The 12,581-nt window shown below is 39.4% G+C and overlaps 1 protein-coding gene across 9 annotated transcripts in view; it reads left to right on the top strand.

Annotated features, from left to right (window-relative positions):
• EXOC6B (exocyst complex component 6B) overlaps positions 1-12,581 on the top strand; it is a 615,219-nt gene that overhangs the window by 447,413 nt on the left and 155,225 nt on the right. For all 9 annotated transcript variants that reach the window (XM_043603673.1, XM_043603671.1, XM_043603669.1 and 6 more), the window contains one exon: positions 9,244-9,317. In XM_043603673.1, the coding sequence (XP_043459608.1) occupies positions 9,244-9,317 (74 nt within the window). The remainder of the gene's footprint in view (positions 1-9,243; positions 9,318-12,581) is intronic.

Below are 12,581 nucleotides of genomic sequence, written 5' to 3'. Positions count from 1 at the left end.
CACTGACTTTCAGCATTTTTCATAGTGTGGTACAATATACCTCCACCCTGTTCCAGAGTCTTGATACTTTTCCCTTTAATGAGTCAGTATTTATTTTATGTTGCACCTTAAAAAACATTTTGCAGTTATAGATCAGGATGGTTATTGTCATCACTGGCTAGGGAAACTGAGGCATAGCTCACTATGTCCCCAAATTTATATACGTATCAACTGTCATCATTTAAAAACAATTATACCCTACTGCTTTTTCCAAAAATGATTTGAGGCCACTTTCAACAGGATAAATTGAAAAAATAAATAAGTTAGGTACCAAAGCCTCCAATTTTCTGCAGTTTCACTTTCTGTGGTTCCAGTTACCCAAGATCAACTGTGATCGGGAAGCAGGTGATGCTCCTTCTGATGTATCATCAGTAGAAGACTAACACTTCATCACAATGCCTATGTAACAGGTCTCCTTTATCTTAGCACGCAGGTGTTTTATCTTCTCTCATCATCACAAGAAGGATGAGTACAGTCCAATAAATTATTTGAGAGAGAGAGACCACATTGACATTAACTTTCATTACAGTATATTGTTATAATTGTTCTATTTTATTCTTAGTTGTTGATTTCTTAGTGTGTCTAATGTATAAATTAACATAGATATGCATGTATAGGAAAAACCATGGTATGTTTGGGGTTCAGTACCCTCTGTGGCTTTAGGCATCCACTGGTGTCTTGGTACATATCTCCCTGCAGATAGATAACAGGGGACACCTGCATAAGAAAGAGAAAATGGGTTGAAGAGAAGAAGGTAAGCATACAAATATAAGGATTAATAGAGAGGTAGTATAAAAATGTATTGACGGGCATGATGAAAAATATACAAAGTATATATATAGCTCTCTGAAGGCAACATACATTTCTAATACAAGTTGAATCAAAGCCATTGTGTAGTATCATGGACATTTGTTTCAATCCTAATTTCATAGCCGATGTAAAAATAGAATTCATAATGCTGTGAATTTTAGGAATGCTCTTTCTTGGTCATTTCAAAATCTAAGATCATTCTTGGCACATTTAATTTTAACTTAAGTTCATTACAGTCAACATCATCTAAAGCTGTGCTGTCCAGTGCTATAGCTATCAGCCTCAAGTGGCCATTTGAGCATTTGAGATATAGCTAGTCAGAAATGAGAAGTGCTGTAAATGTAAAATATATACTAAACTTTGGGGAAAAAAGGCATGAATCATTTTTTTTAAAGTAGACTCCATGCCCAACATGGGGCTTGAACTCATGACCCTGAGGTCAAGAGTCACATGCTCCTGACCTGGGTGGCTCAGTCAGTTGAGTGTCTGACTCTTGATGTTGGCTCAGGTCATGATTGAGCCCCATGTTGGGCTCCATGCTGGGCATGGAACCTGCTTAAAATATTCTCTCTGTCTCTCTCTCTCTCTCTCTCTCCCCCTCTTTAGCCCCTCCTTTCCCACCCTCTACTCCTCCACTCCTCTCCCCACTCACGCTTGCTCTCTCTCTCTCTCTCTCAAAAAAAAATACACACACACACACACATATATATTTTTTAAAAAAAGAGCCACGTGTTTTACTGATGAGTCACCCATGTGCCCCCCAAATGAATAATTTTTAAAATATTAGTTTCATGTTGAAATTGAAATATTTTATGCATATTGAGTCAAACAAGATATGTTATTAATTTCAATATTAATTATTTTGTCTGTTTTTAGTGTATCTGTTAGAAATTCTAAAATTACACATGGGGCTGGCATTTCTATTTGGACAGTGCTTTTCTAGAAAATTGATTTTCACTGTTATGTTAAATGACCTACAGAATCCTTCTCAAAATCCTTCTGTAAAATGTCAGATAGCCGCAACTTTGTGTATATGTTCATACAGCAGGATAATCAGTGCTGAACAAACACATGGACAAAATTAAGTCCTTAAAAGCACAGTGAAAATTTCAAGGATATAAAGTCACTGCTTCTGAGCACTAGTTTTTCTCATCTCTCAGGAAGCTCACCCCTCTCATGGTGGACCCTCAGTTTTCCTAGAGATTGTACACAGAAGTACTGATTGGGAGAAGCTTCTTTTCACCATGATTTTAAAAGATATATTATGAAACTGGCACTTACTTTGCAAAATTGTGAAGCATTTGGGAACTTCCGAGGAAAATTATGACTTTGCACAGATCTGTGTATTTTTAGGATTTTATGATTCCTAACTAAATGTAAAGGAATACTTAATATGCCTATAAAGGAACATGCAAAGTGAATATTTGTTTTTAGACATTTGAGGTGGGGGGTGCCTGTTGAAATATTAGAAGGACAGACTTAGAGGGATCAGATTCTAACTAGGTCACTGACTTCACCTTTTGGGCCTTAATTTGCTCATCGGTAGAAGTCCTCAGTAGTTCCAAATGCTCCTTTCAGCTTTAGCAGCGTAAGTTATAGACTCAAGTCCAAGGTCATCTTTTGCTCTGTTTTTGCCTGTTATTTTTCTGTGGAATATTAAGGTAAAGTCCACTGCCATGCGGCATGACGTTGTTCTGCCACTCGTTATTGTCTTGACTTCCTCAACCCTTCTTCCTCTGCAAAGAATCACACAATGCAAAAGTCACTCTCTTTAGTTTAGTGAATATGGCTAAGTATTCTTACCCATCATTTAAAATATTATTTCTTCAGACAAAGATGAGCACTTTATTTCAATAAAGGCACCCACTGCCCCTTGGATTCCATGAAATGGTGGGAACTTATATTATCTGTCTTCTAAACTTAAACAGAATTGTTTCTCTAGTTTGCTTTGCTAGATTCCGCTGACTAATTTCATTAAGCTGTTTACTGATTCTTCTTATATGTTAAATAAGATGTAGAAATCGACCTCTCTGATCTGCTAGGTTTATTCCTCATAAAACAGCTTTTCTGTCCGGGAGAATGTGTGCTGTCACTGACACCAGCCACTGAATGTGCCAGGACCCTCCTTTCCTCCCGGTGGTACAGTTAGAGGGGCAACCAGGTGGAGATTGATTGTCTTGTTTACTGAGCAGCAGCATGGAACTTCCTTCATGCTGGTGTCCATTTTCTCACTTATGGGAGATTAATTCCTTATTAATTAAAATGCCGGGTCTGTCTGTCCTAGCTCTCAATGGTCTTTCAGAGCAAAAGGAGCTTGGAGAATTGAACTTAGAAAATCAAACTTTAAAAGTACTTTGCAAATCTGTGTGCAGTCCTGGCTTGGCATTTGCAATCAGATTTCAGTGTCGTCAGTTTCCATCAGATTTCAGTGTCGTCAGTTTCCATCAGCTTTCTCTCACAGAACTTTGAGAATGTGTTTGAGTTAGGCTGTGCTTCCCTCTGCCCTTTTTGGGATGGGAAATGTAGTGAGTTACATATTTAAGGTATGTAAAAACAGAGCGTGATGTGCGACACGGAGTCATACCCTGGCTAAATAAAGGTGCCTGTTTTTTATGGTCACATGTCCATGCAAGCACACTTACACAAGTATGGTCAGTTTCATCTCCAAGGTGGTTTTTTTCTCCCTCCCCACACCCCACCGTTTTCCTGTCTCCTTGGTATCTGTCTCCTTTACTTACTTCCTTATGTTCTGGCCAACCTTTCTCTGACCAGCAGAGCCCCAAGTGGATTCCCTGTGGAGTCCATCAACTCCTGTCTGTAATGAGCTTAGTGGAGCCACTGCGAAGTGATGCAAGAAGAGGCTAGCTTCCCCAGAGCCACACTTGGTAGTCTGGCACACTCCTTGTCTGTTGCTCCAGGGAGCTAGATACCAGGAAACCATTATGTTAATACAGCAACAGCAGTTCTTATTTTTTCAATCCCACAAGCACCACATGTGACCTGACATGATCTTAAGATGTAAACAAGAAGCCAACATACTTTGGGCCCCCCGGGTACTGCGTTTTCTTTCTCACCTGGCACTTTCGCCCTAGCCAAACCTCTGGTCCCTTCAGTGAGGGCTGGTGATGCTATCTTGTCCATTTTCTGACCTGGAAGTTCAGTGAGAGCAGTAGTGAATGATGGTATCTAGGGACCTCTGGTCAAAATTTTATCCACTGTCTTTTCAACTTCCTCTTATTTAAACAAATTATGGTTTTCTCCGACAATTGCTATTTTACCTATTTTCCAGAGAAGGTACTAGTTTTGCTTTTCTGAAATAAATTTTATCTTGTTGCTCATCTGCTTTTGAAAATTATTCTTGTTCCATGAACAATTTGCATAAAATAGATCTGTAATTTTGTGACTCGGTATACCCTTACAAACATGATTGTTCTCCTAGAGTCATTTCAGAAGAACTAGTTTTATTTTCTGTTTCTCACAACTTGCTTTTGATAAACTCTCAGAGGTCCTATCCAGATACACAGATTATAGACTAAGGCAGTCATTTTGATTTCTCAAAGCCCTTTCTAATCTGACTCTACCGTTTTATTCTAATTAGCATTCTATGGTGTTTATAAAAATGGTTTTTTTCTTCAGCCAAATGTGAATGTACCTGATAATTTTAAAGTTTATTTAAATTTTTTTTTCCTTCCCCCTCTAAGTGATAGTGTTAGTTAATTATAAGATCAGCCTTCAAGAAGTGTAGAAAGCATTTTGAAATTAGTGGAATCCCTTCTTTTTCTCTTTTGGTAATTTTATATCATTATAAATAAACCTACAGGTTATTTTTGAGAAATTAATATTGTTTTTAGAAATGATTGCCCAACCACATAGATTTAAGTGTATAGGAGAATATGAAAGAACGTTGGATATTCGGTAAGTAAAATACTTTTTTTGTGTGATTTTATTTCCCCGTTTATGCCTTCACTTAATAATATGCCTTGTTTTCTGTAACTTTTATACCTCCTTTTTATTTTCTTAAATGAAAATATTTCCTTCGTAAACTTTGATGAGTTGGCAGTTTCCTCATTAAAAGATTTTTCACATTTGCAAATTGGGTCTTGGAGTGAAGCCCTGATACCAGCTTCAACTCTGAAGTCCCTACCATGATGGTACAAGGGCAGGAAAGAGCTGCTGGGGAGAGCCAGAGCTCTCTGGAAAATGCATCACTGGTAGGCTCTACTAATCTGAACACATTTTTGAAGAGGAAGCTTTCTTGCCAGCCTCACTGGAACCTTGACTCAGTCCCTAAGTAACACATGCTGGTCAAATGTTGGGTTTGGGTCTTTGTGAAATAGAGCCAGCACCTTATATAGTCTTGCGATGCCGTCTACACTACAGAACCCAGGCTTTGGAAACACTTGGTGTTGGAAACACTTAGAGACTGAAAACCTACTACAGATCTTGGACTCAGAGACAAGTCCAGAAAGGGTCTTGTCCATTGTGCCCCATATGTACATTGGTTCCACTCAGTCATAATTGCATACTTTTACCTCTTTTGATGATTTCCAAAGAAGGAAGGTTTCCATTTGTGATGTTAAAGAGAGGCTTCTTGTGTGTGCATCTAATGAATTTGTGTATGCATCGGCCTGTTACACAGACTGGAGCTTTTTGTAGTTTTCTTCTTCTCTTTCTGTCAAGCAACATCTGGGAATTTGGGTGTGCAGACCAATCCCGGCTGCCTGTAATGCTAAATCTTGAATAAGTCCTATCCCTTGTCACTAGAGAAAGTACTACTAAATCAGCACCACTAGGTAATTTTGGTGCACATGTGCACATGTGTTCTATTTCCTATTTTTGATTATGAAAGTGGTCTCTACTCATTTTAAAAGTTTATAAAATATAAAAAAGAAGAAAATCCTTTTGTAATCTTTCCATCTGCAACAGCCTCGGTTAACATTATGAAATGAGTGTTTACTATGCATATTATATTTTATAGAGTTGAAATCAGACTGCTTACAAGTGTTCATTTATTTAAAATATTCACACTTTCTTATGCTGTTAACATTTTTTGTATACCTGAACAATTGACTCTAAGAGAACAACCGTGTTTTTAAGCGTATATTGAATCCAAACATTGCAAGAGATCTGTTTTATGCATTTTTTGAAATTCATAAATAACACCAATAAAAATTGCTGTGGCTAACATTCTGTTAATTAGTCATCTCAGTTTCATTTAAGTGAAAGACTTAAATATTTGCCTGTAAACAAATTTGCAGTGCCAGCTCACTAACTCATCACTGAATGGTAGCTGAATAAATTCTCCTGTTTTGTCCTGGGTATGTAACAGTGTTTCTTAACTTTTGTTTGGTCACCAGCCCTCTGAGATTTCAGTGAAAGCTAGGAAGCTTCTTCCCAGAGAACTGTATATTCACACAGAAAACTAATTGTAATGATAATCAATTATGATATGCCAGGCCCTCTGCCAACTGCTCTATGTGTGTTATTTCATTTAATCCTCATGGTAGCACTATAAAGAATGCACTGTTTTCTTCATTTTTGAGAAAAAGACATTGAAGCTTTAAGGAGATTAAGTAATTTGCCTATGCCCGTAGACCTAGTATCCGAGCTCAAATTCTGATATGTATGACCTCAAAACCCATCTCTTCAATCATTGTGCACCAAATTTTAGGGAGCCCATACATTCCTAAAACCTGCTTATTGGTACTCATATTAGTAAGGCCACGTTACCTATTGCAATCGAAAGGTTTTCATTGGCAGTGAAGAGGATGTATGATTAATGAATCTCGCTGTTTTTGTAACTTATTTAATTAATATATGAGTATTTGTTGAATATCTAGTATTTTAAATACTTGTTAGGTTCAGTGATATGGTCCTTATCCCTAAGGAGTTTACTATCTACATGAGAAGACAAGGATTATATATGTAAAACAATGAGAAAAAAATACAAACATGAAGTTGAATATACAGTAATGAGACATTTCCATAAACTATATGTGAAAACGAATCTCTTTACTCTGTCATACTTTGAAGCAATTATCACTCTTTGATTCCCTGATTTATAAAAGGAAAAGCAAATCTAAAAGGCCACCATGTCCTCTGGGAACCTGGAAGATTCAGTGTGTCATAAAAATGAGGTCTATAAAGTGAGACTCTCGGTTTCCTGAGTGGTTTTGTCTGTGTCATCTGTCAGCCCCAGGGAGCATGCTCAACAAGGAGAGGTGAGAATGTGTAGGCAGCTCTCAAGCATTTCAACCTTGTGTCACGGGGTAATTCTATTGAGTTGGACATGTGTAGGTAAGCAGAACACCTTGACAGTTGCTATATTTTGACTCAAGAAAGGTTCCTACTGACAGAGAGGACTTTAGTACGTCAAGTGATGAAACATAGCCTTGAGTCATGCAGGAGCAGTGGGGGGAAACTAGCAACTTTGGATGAAACCATCAGGCATGGGAAGCCTATTGAAGCCGACCACTGACAATCAAGGCAGTCAAAAAGAGTGGCTGTGGCTATAATTCAAAGAACTGCTTTCTGTAGGAACACAGTATGGGCGAGTTGTACATCTGACTTGAGCAGCTGCTGTGTGTACAAGGTTAGCACAGATAATGGCTGTTGTAAGATATGAAGGATGGAGTATGTCAGGCTTTCCATTAACACGGCCCTCTTCAAGTATTTGTACAGTTGTAGGATTCTACTCTTTTGAAACTTGAATCATTTGGGCTATAATATGATGGAATTAATTTGCAAATAGCATTTGAGTTTTCTTTTCCTCGCAAATAGAAACCCAGTGCTGCTAATCATCCTATCTATAGTTTATCTCCTTTCACTTACAGTAGTTATTTTTTTTAAATATCTAAAATAATATTTTGTGTACAGTTGTAGAATATACGTGTGCTATATTTTGTTTAACAAATTTTGTTAAATTTCATTTCATGTGATGTTTCCATAATCCCTTTCAATTTTGTTTAGCATTATTGTTTTAAGTGGGGCAAGGATCTTATGAAAACCTATTCTGTCTAAGAAGCCCCAGATGGAAAATATTTTTTAAAAACAGGGATTCCCATAGTTGTTCACAAATCATCATTTAAATCTGTCCAGCTTCTGGATGTTGGAAGTAATTTTCCAGGCATGTATGCAGGTATCTTGATGGATTTTATTTAATTTCAAAAAAAAGTATGATACTAAGTCTGTATAATTTCTTAAATTCGTTCCTGGAATAAAACGTAATTGAAAACATTCCTTTTCATATTTGCTTTGAGCCAATACTGGAGTTGTTTTTGAGGTAAATGGTAGATTGATGTTAAATGTCCATCACACTTTGGCTTTATAGAGAGAATTCAAGACATAGTAACTGTCCAACTCTTGAATTTTCTCATTCTCTGTGTGTGGTGTGTGTGGTGTGGGTGTGTGTGTAGGGAGCTTAAACAAGACCTTTTGATTTCATAATAAGCAGGGCTTAGGGACGATAAAACTTGACATTCTTAACTGTTACTAGTGTCTGTCCCTATAGCCCGTGCAGTTATCTTCTTGTTAACGATGTAGAAGCCAGAGTCATAAACTGAGCATGGACCCAAGGCGCTACTGTAAATTGCAAATAGCATTCATGTGGTGTCTTTGACCTAAGACTAAATTGGGGTAGAGGGAAGAGAAAAAAAAGAGTTTTCGAGAGTGGAATAGAAGTAGAAGTCAAGGACAAAGAGTACACTAGTAGGATGGATATGTGCAAATGTTCCGTAAGCTTTTGCCATGAGATTTGTTTAGGTAGGCTTTTCATATCTGCAAGTACTCCTTTGCTCAGGAGCCAAGCAGTGGGTTGGGACAGCTTCTGCTTGTGTGTGTGTGTGTGTGTGTGTGTGTGTGTGTTGGCAATAATGCAGTCATGAGATAATACAAATGATCAGTGAGGGAATAATTAATGATGTGGCAGGGAATATTTTTTGATAAATGCTTGGGGAATGAGGTGACAGGCGTGAAATTAGAAAATTCCTTCAGCGATCTAAAATATAAATAGCTTTCGGAACTGAAAAGAGTTTCACAGCTGAAGATTTTATTGTGTTGAGAGGAAAAACTTTTTTCTCTCCCCCACTCCCTCCTCCTTTGCAAGTTGTTTGTCCATTCACAAAACAAATACTCTGAAGCCCAGCGCGGCTCATGGGAATAAATTTCAGGTCGAATTAGTACAGTTTCCTTGCTGTCAGGATGCTGGAATTAATGGTGTTTTGATGACACGAATTTTGAAGGGCAAACAAAGAAGCTGAAGGGAGAGAGACATGACTCCTTAGAAGCTTGGTCCTCCTCTCCCCCAGCCTCTCTTGTCTTCCCTGTCATCCGTCTGCCAATCTCCCTGTCCATGGTTAGTTAAAGGCGCTTTTTATCCTCTTTTCTTTCCCACAGAGTTTGCCAGATCCGGCCCGGTGCCTGGGTTCCAGGAGGACACGCTGCAGTTGGCCTTCATCGACTTGAGACAAGTAAGTCTTTGTGTTTTTGTTTTTTGTTTTTCTTTTAAGATGTGTGACTGAAGACCATCAGGTCTTAAGGAAAAGGGGAGGGGAGGGGGATTGGCGTTGGCGATTCACACTGGAGACCTAAGGGTTTTTCCCTGTGTTTGAGGCCACCTCTTTTATTTAGCTATCTGGGATCCTTAGCTATGGTGGAGTTAAAGGTTTTGTGGGTAGAAGGGAAGGCAGGAGGTGGGAGGAGGGACCCAGAGCGTAGAGGGACTCAAGTGACCCTCAAGTGATGTGACCCATTGTGCTATAGTTGGCTTCTGCAGACACAGCAGAAAGATAACTCCGCAGACCAATGCTAAGCAGGTGCACTGATGCAGAGACAGCCTGCCTGGGGACTTTTGTTTGTAGATAATGAGGGCAGCAGCATTTAAGAAAAATGAAATATTTTACATTCTGGATGGTTGGTTTGGCTTGTTGACTTTTTCCCTGCTGCCTTCAGTCTTCCCATCCCCTCCTTTGTAGAATGTGGTCAGCCAAGAGTGACTAAGTGGTGGTTTTAGAAGATGATTAGCAAAGGCCCTGACCAGTCATGCTAACCTGACAGGCAACCCTGTTAAAGTAGTGTTGATGAAAGCCAGTCGTCAGGCATACCTGAGCTTTGCGAGCCCATCAGTTAGAAAGAGTCATTCTCTAGGGCTGTTGCTTGCAGATCAAAATGGGCAGGTTGGTAGGCCTCGGTGGTTTGGGTAGAGAGGAACAGGATGGGCGGGGGCTGAAAGAGGGAGAGAGTTAACCGGGCTCTGTCATCTCTTCACTCTGAAGATGGATGGCGTTGGATAGAAAGTGTGAATGAAGTAAGAATCAATGACTGATGCTTCTCTCCTATTAAAACAATCTTTTTTTTTTTTGTCTGTTTTAAAAAGGGGGCTGGCTTTGTTTCTCCTGCCATAATGATGCAGTGCCTCTTGTTTTCAGAGCTGACATAGTTTGCATTCTGAAAACTTTTAGATGCCCAGAGTATTTCTTAAAGCTATAGGACCCCTTGTATTGGTAGTCTCCTTACCACTGTGACTCGATTCATGCTGGAACAGCTTTTAACCCATAATGGATGGCCTGAGCTACCCCTGAATCCTTGTGGATGGGTGGTGTAATCTGTCATCTGATGACAATTCTGGAAAGCCCTGTTAAGCAGAAAACAGAAAATTGTGTCTCTATAGACCCGCCAAAGTTTGAGGATTCAAGCCGCGTCCCAGATACGTGTGTCAACTTAATATTTGGGGGCCGAGGTGGGGGTTCTCGTACACATAAAGGCTTTCCCAGCATGGTCACAAATGGAGCTGAGTATCTCTTTCCACACTTATGACCTTCCACCTGTGGATTCAGCAACTCAACTGAGACATTCAGGTTTTAACCCCTTGGCTGATGTGAGACTGGGAGATTGGGATTTTGCCTTAGGGTTTTGTGGAGTGCTATCTGTTGGAATTTTCTCCCTTGTTTCTTCTCAGAAACTTCTGAGCCAATTGGCTTTTCTTGGAAAGCAGAAACTGAATTTCATTGGAGAGCCACATCCAAGGAAAAAATTTTTCCTTTCTCACTATTCATGAGAAGGAAGTGTGGTCATTCTCTCTAGTTTGTGGTTTTTGGTCCCTATGGAAAGCAACTGGTGTTCACAGAAAATGTTAACTAAGGGAGTAAGTTAGAAAACACAGCCAAAATAAGGTGGATCTGAGCCGGGGACGAATGCTCAAGTATTTGTGGGCTCTCAGTGAGCACTGGTGTTTATGCTTAAGTTCCTACTTGCTGTTACATTTCTGTTCTCAGACTTCCTTTTATGATATTTTAGCAGGAGAAACCAAAACTCCTAAATTTTACTAAGAAGAAGAGTATGTCTCTTCCTATTGAATCAATCACCTAATTTCTAGTTGTGTCTGTCTCTGTTAAAACAATAACTTTCCTAACCTAGACCATTTGAAAAACTTCCCCAGCTCTCAGGCTGTAGCTCTTTATTAGCAGCCCCCAGGTAGGTGGAATCATTGTGAGAAAAATTATCCCTCCCTGTTCTCTTCTGAAAATATTGATCTCTTTGCAGTCCATCTTCATTGTTCTCACAACTTGTTTAAAATGAGCATCTTTTTAAAAGGGGACTTCTTCTGAACTATGGAGATGTTCAAACTATCAGGAGAAAACCTGGGAGTATGTTTCCAAAGGAGATATCTGGACCTCAAATGAAGCATGATTAAGTGCCTTTGAGTATGTTGTCCTTCTGCATGTTTCCTTCGGAATCCCATAATAGAATTATGGAATTTGGGGGTTGGGGCTCATTTGAAAAATCATGCAGGATAACCTTTGACTTGATACTTGAAACCATGTATAACACCCAGACTGTGCCTGTGTATCCTCCTTGAAGAAAACTCGCCACCCCAAGACAGCAAGGGCCTCCTTATGACAACCTGATTATTAGAAAGATATTTCTTTTTTTTTTAATTTTTTTTAATGTTTTATTTATTTTTGAGACAGTGAGAGACAGAGCATGAACAGGGGAAGGTCAGAGAGAGGGAGACACAGAATCTGAAACAGGCTCCAGGCTCTGAGCTGTCAGCACAGAGCCCGATGCGGGGCTCGAACTCACGGACCGAGAGATCATGACCTGAGCTGACGTCGGCCGCTCAACTGACTGAGCCACCCAGGCGCCCCTAGAAAGATATTTCTTAAGTTGGCTAAAATCTGTCTCGCTGAACTCTGACCCTCTGGTTCTTTATGTTTTTATTAATGCATCACAACTTCGGGGACAGGCTTCCTCTCCTGATTTATTGAGCATCCTCTCTGCTAGCAATTGAGTCTTTATCACATGTATAGCATTGAGACCCACTCCTCAAGGAGTCCTCACACATTCGATTTTATGGAACAGATTGGAGACTCTACTCTCTTCGGTCTATGTGTTTCTTTCACATTGTTAACAACACAGATTTTTATCATTCTAACCGGTCTAAACCTCATTAGATCCTGATTCAGTTTTCTAGCTTAGTGACTGACTTAATCATCATGTTCTTTCTGAGTCTGACGTAACAATATTAAGCAGGCATGGCAGAAGTTAAAGGAAGAAGTTAAAGTTAGGGCAAGTTCTGGGGTGTGCACCCATGCAAAGCACCATGGTTACAGTGCAGCAAGGGTGTTCTTTTACTGTCATTGACTGTATCTGCCTCACTGCTTTATGAGCATGTTCATTCTGATCGTACTTTTGTGTTGCCTTGCTTTAGAGTGTTTCAGACACTGTCAAGTGAA

This window comes from Prionailurus bengalensis, chromosome A3 (genome assembly GCF_016509475.1).
Source record: "Prionailurus bengalensis isolate Pbe53 chromosome A3, Fcat_Pben_1.1_paternal_pri, whole genome shotgun sequence".
In the NCBI taxonomy this organism is placed as follows: Eukaryota; Metazoa; Chordata; class Mammalia; order Carnivora; family Felidae; genus Prionailurus; species Prionailurus bengalensis.
This window is presented reverse-complemented; position numbering and strand designations above follow the sequence as displayed.